This window comes from Eptesicus fuscus, chromosome 20 (genome assembly GCF_027574615.1).
Source record: "Eptesicus fuscus isolate TK198812 chromosome 20, DD_ASM_mEF_20220401, whole genome shotgun sequence".
Lineage (NCBI taxonomy): Eukaryota > Metazoa > Chordata > Mammalia > Chiroptera > Vespertilionidae > Eptesicus > Eptesicus fuscus.
In genome coordinates, this window is record NC_072492.1 from 42,873,759 (window position 1) to 42,893,413 (window position 19,655).

The 19,655-nt window shown below is 58.7% G+C and overlaps 3 protein-coding genes across 4 annotated transcripts; 2 read left to right on the plus strand and 1 right to left on the minus strand.

Moving 5' to 3' along the window:
* Positions 1-514: 514 nt before the first annotated feature.
* Positions 515-1,664, plus strand: TCAP (titin-cap). Its single transcript, XM_008153813.3, has 2 exons — positions 515-649; positions 833-1,664. The coding sequence occupies exons 1-2, from the start codon at positions 540-542 to the stop codon at positions 1,224-1,226; spliced, it is 504 nt and encodes a 167-aa protein (XP_008152035.1). The 5' UTR covers positions 515-539; the 3' UTR covers positions 1,227-1,664.
* Positions 1,665-3,086: 1,422 nt separating this feature from the next.
* On the plus strand, positions 3,087-4,893 carry PNMT (phenylethanolamine N-methyltransferase). The gene is made up of 3 exons (XM_008153814.3): positions 3,087-3,594; positions 4,089-4,296; positions 4,373-4,893. Exons 1-3 carry the CDS (start codon positions 3,228-3,230, stop codon positions 4,812-4,814), a joined length of 1,017 nt encoding a protein of 338 aa, XP_008152036.2. The 5' UTR covers positions 3,087-3,227; the 3' UTR covers positions 4,815-4,893.
* A 1,531-nt stretch (positions 4,894-6,424) lies between these two features.
* Positions 6,425-17,778, minus strand: PGAP3 (post-GPI attachment to proteins phospholipase 3). Of its 2 annotated transcripts, XM_008153866.3 has the most exons (8): positions 17,520-17,778; positions 16,192-16,289; positions 14,742-14,894; positions 9,099-9,161; positions 8,227-8,288; positions 7,910-8,046; positions 7,454-7,658; positions 6,425-7,284 (listed from the first exon to the last, which is right to left on the minus strand). In XM_008153866.3, exons 1-8 carry the CDS (start codon positions 17,698-17,700, stop codon positions 7,233-7,235), a joined length of 951 nt encoding a protein of 316 aa, XP_008152088.2. In that variant the 5' UTR covers positions 17,701-17,778; the 3' UTR covers positions 6,425-7,232. The 2 variants fall into 2 exon arrangements, with proteins under 2 accessions (XP_008152088.2, XP_027984588.2); XM_028128787.2 differs by lacking the exon at positions 14,742-14,894.
* Positions 17,779-19,655: the final 1,877 nt, after the last annotated feature.

The following is a 19,655-nucleotide window of genomic DNA, read 5'->3' on the forward strand; positions in this document are numbered from 1 at the left end:
CAGAACTGGCCTCTACATGCCGACACCCGAGGATATGGTTGCACTGTCCCTTCCTGGGGAGGGCATAGTCGGGGATGTGCCCTCGAACCCAGGCAGAGGAGAGCAATGGGCCGGGGACCTGGCCGCCTGGTACAGAGCCCAGAGGGGCCTCAGTGCCTGCACTCTCCTGCTCTGTTTACAGACAAGCCTCTGTCCTCCCTGGCTGAGGGGGAGGGGTGGGGCCGAGAGCAGGTGCCAAGGTGGCACGAGGCTGGGCATGTGCCTGGTCTCAGACAGTGTCCAAGGAGTGTCAGGCACCTGGGGGAGTTGCACGGAAGACCCCTGCCCCCATCGGAGTATCTTGATCGCTTCAGAAGCTGACCTTTGACCTGGGCCAGCCAAAAGTCCAGGCACCCCACCCCCCATCCTGGGCCCAATGTCCCCCATCAGAGTCTTGGCTCTTATGGCATCTGACACCAGAGTGGCTGAAAATAGCCCTGGAGGAGGGGAGGAGGGGCTATTTAAAGGGCCTGGAAGGAGCAGAGGGAGTGAGGCTGATCATGGCCACGTCTGAGCTGAGCTGCCAGGTGTCGGAGCAGGACTGTGAGCGCCGAGAGGCCTTCTGGGCCGAATGGAAGGATCTGACCCTGTCCACGCGGCCTGAGGAAGGGTGAGTGCTGGCCAGCTGGGGTCCCTCCTCTCCTCCCCAGCAGCACCCCTCCTGAGCCTTAGGAAGCCCGAGCACAAAGTTTCTCAGGGTGGGGTCACCCCTCCTGCACCCACGGGGTCCCCTGCCCAGCCCATAAGTGGAAGGCAACGCGCAGGAGCTCAGTGCCCCTCCCCCTCCCCCCAGGTGCTCCCTGCATGAGGAGGATGCCCAGCGGCATGAGACCTACCACCGGCAGGGCCAGTGCCAGGCGCTGGTGCAGCAGTCGCCCTGGCTGGTGATGCGCATGGGCATCCTCGGCCAAGGGCTGCAGGAGTACCTGCTGCCTTACCAGCGCGTGCTGCCGCTGCCCATCTTCACCCCCACCAAGGTGGGCGCCGCCAAGGAGGAGCGCGAGGATACCCCCCTCCAGCTGCGGGAGCTGCTGGCCCTGGAGACAGCCCTGAGCGGCCAGTGTGCGGAGCGGCAGGACATGGCCGAGATCACCAAGCAGTTGCCCCCCGTGGTGCCCGTCAGCAAGCCAGGCACCCTCCGTCGCTCTCTGTCCCGCTCCATGTCCCAGGACGCACAGAGAGGCTGAGAGGGACCGTGTCTCCCCCGCTTCCCTGGGCTGGGCCCTTCCTGGCTAGGACCATGGAGGGGAGCTGCTGGCCTTGGATGCTTTGTAGTTTGCCCAGAGTTGGGGGCTAGGAGAGGAGGGAGCCAGAGGCCAGGATGCCTGGTCCCCCTGAGTTCCCAAAGGGAGGGGAGCAGACAGTGGGCACGAAGTGTGGAGAGCTAGGGCCAGCACAGCTGAAGAGCCCCGGCCCAGGAGAAGGGACAAAAGGTGCTGATGGGGGAAAGAGGTGCCTGAGAGGGGTGACCCAGCTTCAGAGCAGGACGAGGGAGAGTGGAAGGCGATGGGAAAGGCGCTGGGGAAGGCTTGGAGAAGACCAGAGGGAGGGGGATGTGACGAGGGCAGAGGCAGGGCGGAGCCCCCAGCACCCTCTGTTAGCGCTGCAATAAATGCTCAGTCGTGTTCCAGTTTCACGTCTCTCCTTGTGGTTGGGGGGGGCCACCCATTGGGGTCACCCCCTCCCCATGCTCACTGCTGGGAACAGGCCCTGCATCTGAGCTAACTATGGCAGAGCGAGTGGGTACACCCATGTTTGGGGGGCGGGGGGAGAGCTGTAAACAGGGGGCTGTCTGTCCAGTCCCCCTTTGGTTCGCTGACTCTGCTGTGCAGTCTGGCCTCCATGTCCCGTCCCCTGGCACAGGGCAGTGCCCAGGAGGCCAGCTGGCATCAGGGTTTGTTTGATCTCCTGGAGAATATGGAGGGAGCTGGCGCTAGGACTGTCCTTGGCTGTGTCTCCGTGTGTGGACGTGGTCAGTGACCCCGAGGCTGACCTGCCTCAGCTCTGAATCCAGACAGGCAATCCTTGGCCGCGGTCAGGCGCTCCCCGCTCCCTCTCTGGGAGCCCAGGGTAGGTTGCTGGGGGTGGGGTGGGGGTAGGCTCCTGTCTGTGCCCCCTGCAGCTGTTGTGGCGACTCATGTTCCAACCTGTCTGCCGGATGGCGCAAGGAGCAGGCCAGGGGATGGTAGCCTGCCCAGGGCAGGGGGCGCTGGGCTGACCCACAGGGGTCCCACTCCAGGAAAACCCTGGGGCCCGGCTGCAGCATCCACTTCCTGTTGGGAGGTTAAGAGGAGACCTTGGCATCTGGGCAGCCTGGCCTGGCCCCCTCTCCCAGAGGGCGCGGGAGTGGGCTGGGAAGGGAGGGGGGTCAGCAGCCCAAGACCAGCGGGATCCCAGGTCCCTGGGCCCAGAGGCTGAGGCCGCGCCCCTGGCGCCCTCGCAGCCTGGAGAGCGGCCCTGCGCCCTCCCGCCCTCACCTGGGGCCCGCGCCCCGACGGGACCGGAACGTCCCGAGCCTTCCGCCCTCGGCGGCCCCCAGATAAGTGGCTCCGAGCCCGCAGGCCGTCAGGGAGGCCCGGCTGTTCCGCCGCTAAGTGCATTAGCCCGGCTCGCCGTTCCTATCGCGGCCGGCATCGGACGGGCGGGGCGCGCTCCGCTCTGGGCCCGGGGCGACACCGGCGGAAGCCGGGACGGACTGTCCTGTCCGCGGTGGGGGGAGGCGGAGGGCGCCGGGGGACGGAGGAGGGGTCGGAAAGTACGAAAGAGCGGCCTGCAGGAGGGAGTTGGGGTGCCCTTACCACGGAAAGGGGTGGATGTTGGACAGGGCGTCCCGGGGAAGGGGAGCCCGACGGGGCGCTGGGCCCTGGATGGAGAGCGCTGAGCGGGGGCCTGGGAAAGGGGCCGATGCGATCTCTGGCGGAAGAGAAGGGACGGCGGGCCGGGCAAAGGGGGTGCAGGGCCGTGGGGGCGGGAGGAGAGCGACGGGGGCTGCGGGGGGCCGCGGGGGGCCGGCGGGGTCGGGGATCGCAGGGTTACGGGGTGGGGAGCCGAGCTGCGGGCCCTGGAGCAGGCCAGGTGGGCCGAGCGTGGAGGGCGGCGGGGGAAGCGCGGGCAGCGGCGGGGACAGAGGTTCCCGCGGGGGCCGCCGCCCCCCCGCCCCCGTGTCTGCGGCCGGGACACTAAGGGAGATGGATGGGGTGGGGGGGACGCAGCGCGCGTGGCCCCGGGCGGCTCCGAGCTCCGCCCCGCCCCACCCCACGCCTCCCCTCGCCGCGGAGGGATGGGGCGGGGGTCCGGCCGCAGATAAAGGGGCTGCGAGGCCGGCGGGGCACCGGGTGGGCCTCGGTGGCAGCAGGAGCATGGCAGACCCACGTCCCGCTGCGGGAGCGGCCCAGGACTCGCACCCGGGCCGCGCGGAGGTGGCCTCGGCCTACCAGCGCTTCGAGCCCGGCGCCTACCTCCGCAACAACTACGCGCCCCCGCGGGGGGACCTGAGCAGCCCGGCCGGCGTCGGGCCCTGGAAGCTGCGCTGCTTGGCGCAGACCTTCGCCACAGGTGAGCGCGGGGAGCACAGCCAGGCCCGGGGGTCAGCGGGGAGCTGCGGGGAGAGCCAGTGCGGACCATGGAGCAGGGAGCTGGGAGGTGAAAACAGAAGAGGAAGAGGAGCGATAGCAGAGACCTGTGCACAGGGGTGCGGAGGGGAGGATGCTCAGAAGTGAGAGGTGAGGTGGACGGTGCAGGACAGAGATCAGGAGGGACGCGGAGAAAGAAAGAGAGACAGAGATTGGGGAGAGAAAGAGACACGGGGAGAAACGGCCAGCACCCCAGGCTTTCCCCACTTAGTACCCCTGGAAGGCGGGTTCACTTTGACAGTTAAGCTCCTTTCTCGAGGTATGTTGTTAGGACTCTGGTTAGTCCTACTCCAGAGCCAATGCTTTCTCCAGAAGAGACACCAGGGAAGAAGCAAGAGAGGGAGGGAGAGGAGGAGAGGAGGGCGGGGGGAGCAGGGCCAGGCAGGCACCAGGACCCTCTTCCTCTGCCCCATCCAGGGGAGGTGTCTGGACACACCCTCATCGACATCGGTTCAGGCCCCACCATATACCAGCTGCTCAGCGCCTGCGCCCACTTCCAGGACATCACCATGACAGACTTCCTGCAAGTGAACCGCCAGGAGCTGGGGCTCTGGCTGCGGGAGGAGCCGGGGGCCTTCGATTGGAGCGTGTACAGCCAGCACGTCTGCCTCATTGAGGGCAAGGGGTAAGGGCCGGGGCAGGAGGGGCTGGCAGGGGCCGCCCATGGCGCCCCGGGCCCTGATGACATCCTGTCCCCGCAGTGAGTCGTGGCAGGAGAAGGAGCGCCAGCTGCGAGCCAGGGTGAAGCGGGTCCTCCCCATCGATGTGCACCAGCCCCAGCCCCTGGGCGCGGGGAGCCCGGCGCCCCTGCCTGCCGATGCCCTGGTCTCTACCTTCTGCCTGGAGGCGGTGAGCCCTGACCTTGCCAGCTTCCAGCGGGCCCTGGACCACATCACCACACTGCTGAGGCCTGGGGGGCACCTCCTCCTCATCGGGGCCCTGGAGGAGTCCTGGTACCTGGCGGGGGAGGCCCGGCTAGCGGTGGTGCCCCTGTGTGAGGAGGAGGTGAGGGAGGCCCTGGTGCGTAGCGGCTACCAGGTGCGAGACCTCCGCACCTACACCATGCCTGCCCATCTCCGAACAGGCGTAGACGATGTCAAGGGCATCTTCTTTGCCTGGGCCCAGAAGAAGGTGGGGGTGTGAGGCCCCCCTGCACCCAGTGCCGGCAGCCCTCAGCCATCAGATTCCCTATTACCTGAGGCGGCACCTAATAAAGAAATGTCTGTCCTAACGCGTGTCAGTGCTGTCTGTGGCTCTCCTGGGAAGCTACAGGGCCCAGAGCTCTCTCTTGTGTTGTGTGTGTGTGTGGGGGGGGGGACATGGGGGGAGGAGAGGCACCACCCTAGCCTTTGTTTCCCAGAAGCTTCCATGAACATAGATTTCTGTATCATGCATCTTCCCCAAACTAAGGAAGGCTTAGGTCAGAGGGACCTCAGCCAGCATCTGCTGTGTGCCAGGCACCTACTAGTCCAGTGGTTGGCAAACTGAGGCTCGCGAGCCACATGCGGCTCGCAAGCTGCGGTTTGTCGCTCTGTTGACTAATGAGTTTGCCGACCACTGTACTAGTCCATTGGTTCTCACACTCAGCAGCAGGTCCTGTTATCCTGTTTGCAGGTGATGCTCATAATGGCTCAGACCAGAAGGGAGGTGGGATGGGGAATTAGGAGGCTGAAGTGGAACTTGCAAGGGGCAGGGTTACAGTCCAGGCACAAACCAAGACCCAGGGAAGTGAGAGGAAGAACAGGCACCAGCTCCCTCCGCCAGCTCCCCCACAGCTGGACTGGGGCTCTGTGGGCTCTGCTGTTGCTCTGTGTCTGGTCCCTGCCATCCCCCCCCCCCCCCCGCCCCGGCCCCACATACCTAGGCAGAGAGACCCCACCTGTCCGCTGCCTCCAGCCGGCACTGTTTCCCCCTCCCCTGCAGCCCGTCCTCCTCTCACACATGAGCTGAATAAGGGCAGCTGAGGCTGAAAATTGGTGTATTAGGTAAGTCCCTGCTACCCTCCGACCTTAAAATACTTCTCAGGATCAAAATAAATTACCATGGGCCACCCAAGTCCCTGCAGTTGGAGTCCTAGCATAGTGCCCCTACCCCCAGGAGGGACAAGGTGGCAGGGAAAGAGCAAAAATCCATAGGTGAGCGCAGGGACACACACAGGACCAGGAGTCCTGCTCCTGCTCCAATCACAGAGACTGCCTCTGGGTGGAAGTTTCTGGAGCTGCACATTCTATCCTTGTGGAGCAGGAATGGACGGGGACTGCCAGCGACTAGCGGGGTTCACCTTTGCCAGGGTGCAGCCTCAGCCAGCCTCAGACTGCCTCTCCCCCTGCTGAGGGTCAGGGCTCTGGCAAAAGGGCTCAGCAGGCCGGGCACCGGGGTGGGGGAGGGAGGGAGGCTGGAGGGGCCCAGAGGATCCCCATTTCCCTCCTCCCTCTGCCTCCCAAAGGGCTGGTTCTGGTTCTGGAGGGTGATCTCGAGTTGTGTGGGGCCCCTTTGTGGTTTGCAAAGGGAGGGGGGCCCCAGACAAACACATCCACCAACACATGCAGCTGGGACACCCACACCCCCAGCCAGATCTTGGGGCTTTGTGCAGAGTTGGTGCTCAATAAATGGTTACTGACGGTGACTGAATCCCCTCATCCTGCTCCAGCCTCCCCGCACTGTGGCCACACTCACACTCAGTCCATGTATAATCCCCTAACCCACACTAACCTGCTGCTCCCCCAGCACACACACTTCATTTATTTTTAAATTTTTATTGATTTTAGAGAGGAAGAGAGAGAAACATCGGTTTGTTGTTCCATTTATTTATACATTCACTGCTTGTTTCTTGTATATGTCCTGACCGGGGACTGAACCCATAACCTTGGCACATCGGGACGACGCTTTAACCAGCTGAGCTTTAAGACCCGGTCAGGGATTAACAACACACACACTTTAAAACCACTCACACCCCACGCCTCCACTCTCCACACTGCACCAGGCCAGGGTTCACACACACTGTCCCACACACCCAGCATCCCACACACTCAGGCCTGTGCCCACCAGTCCCAACTGCTTGGTCTCTCAAGACCCCATGGGGTGGAGTGCATCGGGCCTGGAAACATGGGCAGCCAAAGAGCAAGCGTCTAGTGCCACCTAGCGGTCCCTGGAGGACGGCACGGGGGTAACAGGAGGAAATCCCACTGCATCCAAGAAGGCCTGGTAGCCGGTCTCCCAGCTGGACAGAGGTCTCCGGCCACCACCAGGCGGTGAGGGGCTGCGAGGAGGTGGCTGACGGGAAAGCAGAGGCAGCTCTCCTCTTGGCGGAGCTAAGAACACAGCTCAGTTCAGGAACCAGAGGGGCTGCCCATCCTCTAGCCCCAGATGCTCAGAGGCCAGGCCCCAACACATGCCTGTGAGGGCCATGTGGGGCGAGCAAGGTGGTGGGCCTATGACATGATTCTGGGCCCACACCCTCATGTGTAAGTTCAAAAAATAAATCACCGCAAGGGCTGGGGAGAAGAGGAGCCAGCAGGGGGCGGGCAGAGTCCCCACGAGGGCAGACTGGCTCCCGGGCCTTCAGTCCAGCTTCGATCCCTTCAGCAGGTACAGGCTGTCCTCTTCCAGGAAGCTGTGAGCAGAGGAAGGAGCCACTGAAGCCCAGCCCGAGGGCGCCCCCTGGTGGCGGGGCGGGGTGAGCGCAGGCAAGCCGGCCGGGGGCGAAGCAGCGGAGAACTGTCTCCCCTAAGAGCGGCCAGCAAGGGCACAAGGAAGGCGAGCCCCGGGCGGCGAGTACTCACCTGAAAAAGAGGACGTGGACGGGGATGGTGCTGATGTGCCAGATGGCGTGGGCATCCAGGACCCAGAAGAGAGGCGGGAAGTCCAGCAGCTCGAGCAGGGACAGCCCCTGCAGCAGCAGGACCACCGCCATGCACTTGCGCACGTGAGGCAGCTGCTGCCGGTTCCACAAGCACCAGGCCAGCCACCACACCAAGTTCACCAGGCCTGGGGGGCGGGGGTGGGGGTGGGCAGAGGCTCACTCCCTGGATCTCTCCAACACTCCCCCCCCCAAGCCTCCCTGTCCCTGGGCCCTTTGACCCCAGGATCACCTCAGACTCTCCACCCAGTCTCCCCTTTCTTCTCCCTTCCCCACCCAAGGTTCTTAGAACCTCCTTCTCTAGGAACAGCACCAGCTCCTCCCCCCAGGCCAGCAGGTCTGCAGCTGTGCCACCCCCGGGGCCCCAGCCCCGTCTCACCAATGGCCACGTTGGCCGCCAGGTTGTAGCCATAGTCAAAGCGGACGAGGCTCAGGTAGGAGATGTGCATGGTCAGCAGCAGCAGCAGGACGGCCCGGAAGGCACTGGCCACCGTTGGGCGCTGCAGCCCCACAGTCCTGCCCACCATCCAGAGCTGCTCAGATGGAGGGTGGCCCGTCCCCAGGGGCATTCCCGGAGGCATCGCCTCACCCCAACATCAGCACATGGAAGCCACTGCCCCTCTCCCCCACCCACAGGCCAGCTGGGCAGGCCTCCCGCCCTCCCCGGGCCTGGGCCCGCAGCCGCGGTGGGCTCACCTGACGCAGCACAGGTAGATGGAGTGGAGGATGACGGTGGAGGCGCAGAAGTAGTCCATTTTCTGAGGACAGGGAGAAGAGGATGAGGGGCCCGCGGGAGGGGAGTGGGGGGTGGACGGGGCTTCTTGGAGGGCAGGACCCAGAGGGGACCCGCCGGGGCCTGGGACAAGGAGGGGTGGCCGAGGCCCCGTCTATGGTCCGTGGGGCTGGTGTCTCCTGCTGCTTCTGCCTCTTGCTGCTTCACGTCTGAAGGTAACAGACTGAACCGCGTGTGCACATCACACACCTTTAACTCACTGCTCAAGCAGGGAGCTTCAGCGGCACAGGCGGAGGGTGCCTGCCGAGACTCCAGAGCATCAAAGCGTGCCTGGGGTCCAGAGGCAGTCGGAGCCCCACAGCTGTGGGCTCTGCGCCCCTTCGCTGCTGGGCGACCCAGGCCACGTGATTTCGCCTTTCCAAGGCTCAGCTGCCTCATCAGCTAAGAGCCCAGCCCTGGCTGGTTTGGCTCAGTGGACAGAGCGTAGGCCTGTGGACTGAAGGGTCCCGGGTTTGATTCCGGTCAAGGGCACATGCCCGGGGGCTCGAGCCCCAGTGGGGCGTGTGCAGGAGGCAGCCGATCAATGATTCTCTCTCACCACTGATGTTTCTATCTCTTTCCCTCTCCCTTCCTCACTGAAATCAATAAAAAATATATATTTTTAAAAAGAAGAGCCAATAACCATCACACCAAGGGCTGAGTGAGGCTCAAGTGCATGAACAGGTTTACAATGCCCAGCGCAGAGCGAGCTCCCGCAGCAGAGTCAGCAGGAAAACCAGGCGCCGGCTCCGCCCCACCCCTCTGGGCGCAGAGAGGGAGCAGGAGGGGTGCTCACCTCTGTGAGGTCCGTGTCCTTGGTGTGGAAGACTGTGGACCAGAACCAAGCATTGAGGGAGACCTGAGGAGGGAGGTGGCTGGTGAGTGTGCACCCCAAGGTGGGAAAGACCCCCACAGAGGGCTCACACCTGTCTCGCTTTTGGGAAGGGGCTCTTCGGAGCAGAGAAATGTGCTTCCACTTGCTCCTGGAGCCCACCACACAAATCTGTGCCCCTCCCCTCCCTCCTGGCCCAGCTCCCTCAGGCTCAGCTTCCCACCTGAACCCCCCAAGGGAGTGGGGGTTTGAAGCCTCCACAGTTTCTGGCTTGGCCTGGGAACCAGTTCTGGCCAAGTCAAATTCCCTGGTTACTCAATCCTAAGACAACAGCCCCTGGGGGGGCCTCGCCTCCTTCCCCAACTGGCAGGTGAAGACAGCCCCACCTGGGCCAGGGGAGCCAGTGACCTCAGCCTCTGGGGGCGGGAATGAAGTGGGTGGGGTGGAGGGGCTCGAGCCAGCTTGGGGTGTGTCTGGAGCAAGCACGCAAGAGAGGGAGATCAGGCAGATCTCACTGGGGCCAAGTCTCTGAGGAGGAGGCTCCGCCAGCCGCCAGCCGAGCCCAGCTTCCTCCTGGCTGGGCCGGCCCAACCCGCTGGCCCAGTGGCTGCGGCTCCGAGTTCTGGGAGAAGCGAGGAGCAGGGCTGGAGAGGCTGGGGTGGTCAGGGGCCCAGGGGAGCAGCTGGTGCCTCCTTCCTGGAAATTAACTGCCGGGAGAGAGTACACATCGTCTGGCAAATGAGCCCCAGATCACGTGGGCTCGGTGCTGGCACTTCGTTTAGGGACCGCTGTATCCATGAGAGGCCCACATTACTGGAGGACGGGTGGGCTGGGGCTGGCACACACACTGGGACTGGGCGGAAGGGCTGGGAAATCAGCGACAACCAGTCAAAGGCAGCAGCAGCAGCCAGCCTGGATGCCCCGGGGGCAGGGAGGGATGCGCTAGGGTGGGACGATCCAGCGGGAGATGGGTCCAGCACCCCAGGAACACTGGCCCGGCAGGGGACCGAGGGAGCAGGCTAAGAAGCCACTCTCCAGCAGGTACGGCAGCAGGAAGCTCGGACAGGAGGATGGTCCCTCATGCAGGCCCCAGGGGGCTTCTGAGAGAATGGGAGGGGCCAGCAGGGCTCTCCCTGCTCCTGTGCCAGCCTGTCTGGCCGGGGTCCTGGGCTGAATCTCGCTGTTGACGCTCCTCAAGACCGGGGACAAAGGAGGCTGCCCGTGCGCCTTCCTCCCTTCCCAGCCCTGACCGGCAGGTGGTGATTCTAGGGCCGGCTGTTTCCTGTCCCAGCCCTCGTGCTGCCCCCTCCCCCGAGACGGTCATGGAGGCGTGGTCTGGAGGCTAGACATGGGACCGAACACGGTGGCTTCTTGGACGCTGCTCCCACAAAGTGTGATGCTCAGAGTCAGCTTGGGGAGGGGAGCAGGCTCGGGGCTGGAGGCCCAGGTGATCACGCGGGCCAGGTCTCCGAGGCAGGCCTGGAACAGGGACATCCTTGGGGAGAATGGCCCTGGAGCCAGTGTGAGAGGGAGGTGGAGGGGAAGGCAGAAGGGACTGGAAGCCAGCCAGGCCTCCTTGTAATCCGGCAGGAAGGGGGAGGTGACAAAAGACTGAGCTAAGTGGCGGTTGGAACACTGAGAGCAGGGGAGGGGGGTTGCACAAGGCCAGGGCTGAGCTGTAGGGCACAGGGGTGGGGGTTGCTTGGTCCCCTGTTCAACTGCCTCTGTACCCCTGAAAAGTCCCCTCTCCACTGGGTAGTGTCCCATTCTGGGGAGCTCCTCTTCAGGAAAGATAGTGTCATTAAGAATGAAGGGCCTAAGGCCAGACAGCCAGGGTTCAAATTCCAGCTCTGCATTCCCTCTGTGTCTTTGGACAGGTTAATTAGCCTTGCTGGGCCTCAGTTTGCTCATCTGTAAAATGGGAATGATAATGGTGTTGACAAGGATTTAAGGAGTAATACAGGTGCAGTGTACAGCCCAGTGCCCAGGACCGGGTACAACATGAGGTGTTGTTTCTCCCCACCTTGATGACCAGCATGAGACCCTCACGCCTCTCCACAGACCCGAGCGGCCAAGTCTGCCTCCCACTCCCCCTATAGGTCAAGCAAGTCCAGGTGGAGAAGAGGTGGTCTCCGCACAGCTGCCCGGGCCCATCCCACAGTTCCAGGCTGGGGGCAGAATGTCGGAGCCTTTACAAAGAGACGGGCCCTTGGTTCAAGTTCTCACTTAGCCCCTAACGAGCAAATAGCTTCTCTGTGCCTCAGCTGCCTCACCTACAAAACAGGGTTAATCATAGTACTCACTGCCTGGGGGTCCTGAGGAAGATGTCTGCGAAATGCCCGGCACAGAGGGGCCACTCAATAAATGGCTGCTGTTACTTGTGGCCTGGTATGCAGTAGGTGCCACATAAATGTCAGTTTCCTCCATCATGTCCAGCAAGCTGACCCCCCACCATTTCCCTTTACCTGACCCCATCTTCCTCTTCCTTAAGGGTCCCAATGCACCAGGTCAAACCACAGGTCTCTGATCCCAGAACACAGACACCTCAGCGATGGGAAGAGCCCCCGCCTCCTGGCTCCTGAGCTCCTGTCCCACCAGGAGGCACTGAAGAGACACCAGCTCCCTTCACTCAGCTTGTAATCAAGACTCAAGTGAAGTGGACGGAGGGACGGGACGCAGAAGGAAGGGAAAGCCCCCGCGAGGCAAGTGCCCGCTGTTCCGGGGCTCCTTCGCCAAGCTCCACTAGAACGGGGAGGCCCAGGACGTGACTGGCCAATCAGAGGACGGGCTGGCCCAGCAGCCGCCAAGAACTTCTTGTAAACACGGAGGGAAGGGGAGGCCAGGGGCCGGGTGCCAGTGAGGGTGGAAATGAAGGGGGCGGGGAAGGCTGGGTGGAGGGCGAGCAGGAGACTGTTTCAGTCTGTTGGAAAATAAGAAAACTGAGACAAAAATATCACCATCGTGAAGCTGGTTGGATGCCAAGCGAGCCAGATCTGTCAGGAATTCGACCCCTGTGCTAAGCCCCGGTGCTCGGGCTGTCACTGACACCGTGCTGGTGGGAACAAGTGGGTCTTTAAATAGCTCGGTGTCTCAGAGGTGGGGGAGGCAGAATGTTAAATATGACGCCTGCTGCCATCCTGCCCCCCTCCCCCCCAGAGGCCACGGTGTCTCACCCCCTGCCTCACGCAGGGCAAGCCTGCCCCAGCTCACTCCTGAGAGAGATGGGGAAGAGGTGGATGGAGGGGGGAGGAGGGGGGCTTTTTACACCATCCAAAAGGATTGTTTGATTTCCTGCCATTGCCGGTTTCACCGGCTCTTGTCTGATGGTTGGGAAGTCCTTCCTGAAGTCTAACCCTCATCCTGCTGCAGCCTCAACCCATCTCTTCTGGAAGTTTCCTCAGCAGGAGAAGAGCACAGGCAGCCCCCACCTCCACAAACCACCCTGCAGGCGGGCTTTCCTGGGACCCCACTCTCACCTCTACCCCTGAGGTCCTTTCCCTGCGGGATGAAGGGGCAAGGAACTGGTTTGGCCTCCGAGCTTTGGCTGAGAGCAGGGGCTCCCAGTGCCATCAAGTCAAAGGTCCGTGGTATTCGGAGCTCTGAAGGGCTCCCTCGAACCCTGCCCACACACAGCCCAGCAGAGCTCAGACCTAAACCTCAACGCTTCATTAGCCCTGCTGGGGGCAGGGCCTCCTCATTTCCCAAAGGAAAAGATTAAGACAACCGCCCCCCCCCCCCCCAACATCTAACCTGGAGCAGGTGAGGGGCCTTCTTACCCCACCCCAACAGAAATCAGGAGCCCCAATGCTCAGAGGACCCAGCCCAGGACAAAGTCCACTGCCACACCCTCCACACAGGCAGGATCCCTCCCTCCTGCAAACACAGGACGAAAGATCAAGTGTAAAATCCAAACTGGATCATTAAAGGGAGCGTGGATGCTGATACTCTGTCCCTCAGGCCTACAGATGGCATGAGGGGATTCCATGCCCCAGAACAGTGTTCTGCAGGGTGCCCTAAGACACAGGCCCCAAGTGTCTGCCTCTCCCAACCTCACAGCGCCTGCTCTGTCCCTGAGGGTCCTCGGATACTCCTGGGAAGTGTGACACCCCAGCAAGAAGGAAGCTGAGTGGCAGATGACAGTGGAATGAAAGATCCGAGAATCAGGGAGATGCAGACAGGAGTCCTGAAATGACCACAAGGCATGAAGACAAGCTGGGACCTTCTGAGGTCACGGTTCGATTCCAGTCACATGCCCAGGTGGCTTCTTGAGCACCAGTGTGGGGCAGGCAGGAGGCAGCCGATCAATGAGTCTCACAATTGATGTTTCTATCTCTTTCCCTCTCCCTTCCTCTCTGAAACCAATAATAATATATTAAAACCTGCTAGCCCCCTCCAATCTGTTCTCTAGACAGCAGCCAAAATGAGTTTTCCAAATCATCTATTCATGAAACTCCTTCTCTCTGATCCTCATTGCTTCCTGATGCTTTGCAAGTCAAGATCTGAAGTGCCCTAAGGCAGCGGTCGCCAACCTTTCGGATCTCACGGACCACCAGTGGCCTGCGGATCACCGGTTGGCGACAGCTGTGCCCAGTGTACCCCCAGGCTCCTCATGGGCTGGCCCCGTCCACGGCCCACCTACTCACCAGGCTCACACCCCATTTCCTGGCTCCCTGCACGGCAGGCCTCCTGGCCGTTTAGGTCCTCATATAACCTGAGCTCTCTCCTGCCTGTGCACATTCTGAGTCTTCTCCATAGACAATGACTTCCTTTTCCCCTGAATTCACCTAGTTAACATTCACTTACCATTCTGACCTTTCCTGGCCTGCCCCTTCCTCAGGGAAGCCTTCCCTGATTGTCCCATTCGGATCTAGTCCCCTATCACATGACCCTACAGCACCTCTCTTCCACTGAACTTCTACATTCAACTGTGGGATTAGTACCAGAGGGCAGGAAACCATCTGTGTTCATGCACATTTGGATCTCCAGCACCCAACAAAGTGAGTGGCACACAGTAGGTGCTCAACATGTGAATGAATGGCTGCTTTTATGTCAGGAAGGGGAGTGAGTGGAGACTGTTTCCCTAAGGCTGACAGAGGCAGCTCTGACCAGTCACACTGTGAAGCTCCGAGCCTCCTCTGGATACTCAGATGGAACATGTTTCGGCTGTCCCCCGGGTGGTCTAAGACCAGGCTGAGGGAGTGCTGTGGCTGCCACTGCTTCCGGCCGGGGCTAGGGATGAGATTGCTCCAAGTTCTCCAGAGGGGCCCTTGGAAAGACCTGTGGCTTCCTACCACCATCTCCCTTCTGTGTTTGTCAGCTGCCCTATTGGTGCTTCTAGTGGCTTCCTCCTGTAGGCAGGAACGAGGTCTCCTTCCTCTCTCCTTCCTTCCCAAACAGCCTGGCCTGGGACTCTGCTAGAAAGGCAAGGCCCGACTCAGCACCTTCCCTTTGTCTCCCCAGGCCTGACCACCCCTCAACTGCAACTCCAGTCCTGGAAAACAGAGGGGAAGCTTGGTGGGTGGGAGCCCTAGAGGGTGCGAGTGGGGATCTCAGCGTTTCTCTTTCCTAGACGAGGGTGTAAAGCGAGAATCCTGCCAGGGTACCTACCCAGGCGAAGGCCATGCAGGTGGGGTACATAGGAGAGGAGGCTGGCACGAAGGTGCGGTAGCGACAGAGCATCACCAGGCTGGCCAGCCCATTCAGGAAAGAGGCCACAGCAGAAGCTGGCTCTTGGAAGAACAGGAACCGGGAGAAGGGCCACTGAAAAAGGAACACATGGAGGGGGCCTGAGGGGCAAGCGACCCCCAGCTGGCCCCACCTATCTTTGGCTTGCCCTTAGCTCTGGACCTGGCCAAAGCCTCAGGTTCAGTCCCGTTGAGTCAGTCAGCTCCCTCCCTGGCTGAGGGTCACCCCTCAATCCTGGCCAGCACTCGGCACTGTAAGCCTGGTCTCTGGGAAGACTGGGTGGGCCGGTATAGATGGCTCAGTATGGCGTGGTAGAAACAGCATAGTCCTGCCATCCAGAAGACAGTGGTCCTAATCCCTCCTCTACCTCTAACCACAGCCCTCTGAGCCACAGCTTACTCTGTGACAAACCGGGGAGAATAATTCTTGCCAACTACAGACTGGAACAAGATCATTATCGGATCATGCCTGGCCGGTGTAGCTCCGTGGTTGAGCGTCAACTTATGAGGAGGTCATGTGCCTGGGTTGTGGGCTGGACCCCCAGTAGGGGGCGTGCAGGAGGCAGCCGATTGATGATTCTTTCTCATCATTGATATTTTTTAAAAAATTGTTATTGTCTAAAGTTTTAGATATGTCTCCTTTTTCCCCGATTGACCGCCCCCATCATCATTGATATTTCTATCTCTTTCCTTTCCTCTCTGAAATCAAGAAAAAATATATTTTAAAAATATCATTATCCCCGAAACCAGTTTGGCTCAGTGAATAGAGCATCGGTCTTCGGACTGAAAGGTCCCAGGTTCGATTCCGGTCAAGGGCATGTACCTTGGTTGCGGGCACATCCCCGGTGGGGGGTGTGCAGGAGGCGGCTGGTCGATGTATCTCTCTCATCGATGTTTCTAGCTCTCTATCCCTCTCCCTTTCTCTCTGTGAAAAATCAATAAAATATATTTTAAAAAAATATCTCATTATCATATCAAAAGGGCAGGACCCTGGTTTGATTTCAGTGTCCTCCCTAGGCAATCTGAGGGGTATTGCTATCTTAATCCAGGCTCCTACTGAAGAAGCAACAGAGAAGATGCTGTGGTAGGTGAGGGAATGTGTCCTTGCAGCAAGGTGGGCATCCAACAACTCTAAGAAGCCCAGCACCACCCTCTGAGGAGACCCTAGATCTTATTCCAAATCTAGAGGCAGGACACATTGGTCCCACCCGATTCCCATATGAAAACCAGCATATTCCGAGAAGAACAGGCACCTGTAACAAACACACATTACCCCACCCTTCAGATTGTGTAGTCCAACTGGGGGGGGGGGAGGTAGGGGCTATTACTCCTGCTACACTACCACCATCTACCTCCCTGACCCTCCAACTTACCTTGCCATGGAACTGAGGCACTTTGTGACCTTCCTGGAGGTAGAGGCCAACGGTAACCCACATACACTCATACTTACAGTCGTCCTGACAGGTCCAGCCTGAAACAGATAAATGGGCCTAGTGAACCACCCAGTATGGGAGGCACAGAGAGAGCTTGAATAGGGCCTAAACCTGAATGCAGGCCAACAGGGTCTGCAGGTTGAAGAGAACTAGAAGAAATCTTAAAATTCTAGGTTCCCGCTTGGATGGATAGGAGATGGGACAAATACATAAGGAAAGGGGCATATGTTGCTCTAAGGGGTGGAGGCATATAGGAAGCAAACAGATATGTTTCTTCTCTTCTCCTTACACTCAAGACGAGGATCTTGGCATCTGACGGACTCATCTATGGATTCCTGAACTCAGGGTTTGTTCTCACTCACCAGGGAGGAACACTTGCCATCTTAACCCCCTCCTATAAAGACAAAGCCCAAATTCTTCAGTCTGACTTTTAAGGCCCCAAGTTGTCTTTCCAACTTTATTGCCCAATACTCCTTTGTATGCATCCTTCTCCCTGAGTAAACTAAGCCCTCTGGATGTGCCTTCATCTGCCCAGAGCCTCCACGCTCCGTTCCAGAGCCTCCACGCTCCGTTTCCTTGGTCTAGATTGGAAAGGGATAGTAAAGAGAACAAACTTGTCGTTAAACGGGCCAGAACTGGAAACTCTACATACCACTTACCAGCTGTGTGATTTTGGGCAGGCATTTAACCTCTCTGAGTTCCCTATCTGTAAAATCAGAATCCACCTCCAAGGGTTGTTAAAATGGACTATTTTGACACCTGTCACACAGAGGGTGCCCACGATGGCCGCAGGTCCAAATGTAATGTATCCCCGGGAAGCCCTTCCTTCTCAAGATGTTCTAAGATGATCGCTGCCCCCAAACCCTCAGTGCTAGAAAGGAATCCTTCCTCTCCTATATGGTCCTGTTGCTTAATCTAAAGATCCTTTATGGCTCGAATCATCCTGCACCTTGCACTTGAGAAGTTCGTCCCCATGGGGACTGTGAGCTTGGAAGGGCAGGACCCTGGTTTGATTTCAGTGTCATTCCAGGGTCCTGTACTCTGAAGTATTAAATAAGTACCCGTTTGACCGAATAAATATAAAGTAAATGAGAGTTTCTGGAAAAATAAAACTGAATGATGAGCCTCTCGTTATCCTGGGGCTCCGCTCACAGTCACAACGAGTCCTGGGCAGGAAATTAAGGTCCAGACATTGCAGGGGGGTATTTGCGGGGGTGTGAGAGAGGCGGGGCCAAGGCGAGGGGCGTGGTTCACGGGGCGGGGCTTACCTGCTAGGCTCATGTAGATTGGCTGGCGGGAGCGGAAGTGCTTCAGCGCGTCCCCTGAGCAGTTCCGTTCCTCGCACCGCAGCACGCAGTCGCGGTACACCGGCTCGCGGTCGCCCTGGGAGCCGCTGGCGAGCGTGGCCACTCCGGCCAGCAGCACCAGCCGCGCGGTCCGCCCGGCCATCCTTCACCTTGGCCCTCCGCCGGCGGAGGAGCTTAGGAGTCTTCACATCCGGAGTCACCGGAAGTACTTTGATTGTCTCCGCTGACGTCTACTTCGTTTACATAAAAAGTACCCGGATTTTCGTGGGCGTCTGCCCCGCCCCTTGTTTTATTGTCATCTCCATATAAAGAGGCGGCTGGGTTTAGGGAAGGAGGACGCCAGGTGGATTAAGGCGCCAAGTAAAGTGGTCCTTTATCAGCATCCATCTGACTGCTTCCCCGGGGCCTCTGTTTGAGGTCGGGCTGTTTTTCTGTCACCAGCCTTGTTGGATTTCACTTCCTAACGTCCTCGGCCTGCCCTCTCCGTCTCCTCTGGCACCGACGCCAGCCCTGGTTGAAGACCATCTGTCGCTTCAGTAGCGTCTCAACGAGTCTCCCCGCCTCTTCTTCCTCTCCCCCCAGCCCGCGCTCCATTTCCAATAATTCAAATTTGACCTTGTCACTTTCCTTCGTGAAATTCTTTCCTGGCTCCCTGTTACCTCGGGATAAAATGACTCCCCAAGCCCTGCGCGATTTGGCCCCTGCCCACTGGTCTTCGTCAGCCCCCTGCCCCAGACCTGCCTCAAAGGGCCATGTCTCTCCAGCCTCCTGGCTTTGTCTCCTCTGTTTCCGTCTTATTCTCACTCCTTTTCATCCTCCTGGTCTCGGTTCAAACACCCCTGCTGAGGGTGATAACACGTGGGGGTGATATACCAGGCAGTGGTCTGTTCTCCCCAGGCAGGCGTTAAGAACGAGTTGTTTGTTTGTGTTTAAATGAATGAGCAATGTAATTAAACGTAAGGCTTTGGGTGCAACTCCAGGGTTGTCAAATCGCCAGCGTGATTCAGAACACACTGAAAACAGGAGCGGTGTAATGTTTCAAGGAAGAGTAAGAGGAGGACTTTAGGAACAGGATACTTGCCTTAGCATTCCCCCATCCTGCACTACCGCCAACACACACACTCACACTCACACACCCATCACACCCATCTCAATGAAGCATGGAAGACTCCTAGTTAGATGCATAATTAGTGTGTGTGTGTGTGTGTGTATGTGTGTGTGTGTTAATGACTGACTTTCCTCCTCTCTTACTCTCTTCACCCTAACCCTAGTCAACTTTTTATTTTTATCTTGGGAGGTGAAATGAGCAGGAAGTAAAATTGGATTGCATTCGCTCACACATTAAGCAAACATTTCCTGAGCCCTTACCTCCAGCACAAGCGAGGCAAGGCCCGACTCCAGGAGGCACCATTCATATTGTATTTGTATAGTGTCCCCTGGAGTTGAGCACGGTGGTTACCTACCGATTGGGAAGCTGAAATAAACAAAACAACCCCTCAGCCCTTCCAGGAGCTGATCAGAAACAATCAGGTGCTAATACTACTTTGCAACTGCTAGACTAGTCCTTTTATAATACAGGAGTCTCTCTTTGAGAGAACTCCAAATTAACTAAAAGAGTTTATTTTTATTTATTTTTAAATATATATATATATTTTTGTTGATTTCAGAGAGGAAGGGAGAGGGAGGGGGGATAGAAACATCAATGATGAGAGAGAATCATTGATCGGCTGCCTCTTGCACACCCCCCACTGGGATGTGCCCTGACAGGGAATTGAACCTGTGATCTCCTGGTTCATAGGTTGATGATGCTCAACCACTGAGCCACACAGGCCAGGCACTATAAGTTTTTGGTTTAAAAAAACACAAAACACTTTCAAGTTTCCAGTTTCGGAAACCTCATTCTATATTATATCAAACACATTAATATAATGTGGCAATATCCCACATTAAATAAAACTTACAAATAACTATATATTGTTGAGTTGCTGTTAATAGTTGACATATTGTTATATTTTATATACATTTAATAAAATATTAATTTTTATATTTTTTCTTATATTTTGGAGCTAACTTTAAAAATTAGTTCAGCAGGTCTCA

Coding starts and splice junctions, on each gene's coding strand:
- TCAP (XM_008153813.3), top strand. CDS start 540: ATGGCCACGTCTGAGCTGAGCTGCCAGGTGTCGGAGCAGGACTGTGAG. Junction 650..832: donor TCCACGCGGCCTGAGGAAGG/GTGAGTGCTGGC, acceptor CCCTCCCCCCAG/GTGCTCCCTGCATGAGGAGG.
- PNMT (XM_008153814.3), top strand. CDS start 3,228: ATGGATGGGGTGGGGGGGACGCAGCGCGCGTGGCCCCGGGCGGCTCCG. Junction 3,595..4,088: donor GGCGCAGACCTTCGCCACAG/GTGAGCGCGGGG, acceptor TGCCCCATCCAG/GGGAGGTGTCTGGACACACC. Junction 4,297..4,372: donor TGCCTCATTGAGGGCAAGGG/GTAAGGGCCGGG, acceptor CTGTCCCCGCAG/TGAGTCGTGGCAGGAGAAGG.
- PGAP3 (XM_008153866.3), bottom strand. CDS start 17,700: ATGGCCGGGCGGACCGCGCGGCTGGTGCTGCTGGCCGGAGTGGCCACG. Junction 16,290..17,519: donor AATCTACATGAGCCTAGCAG/GTAAGCCCCGCC, acceptor TATCTGTTTCAG/GCTGGACCTGTCAGGACGAC. Junction 7,285..7,453: donor GTCCACGTCCTCTTTTTCAG/GTGAGTACTCGC, acceptor CTCTGCTCACAG/CTTCCTGGAAGAGGACAGCC.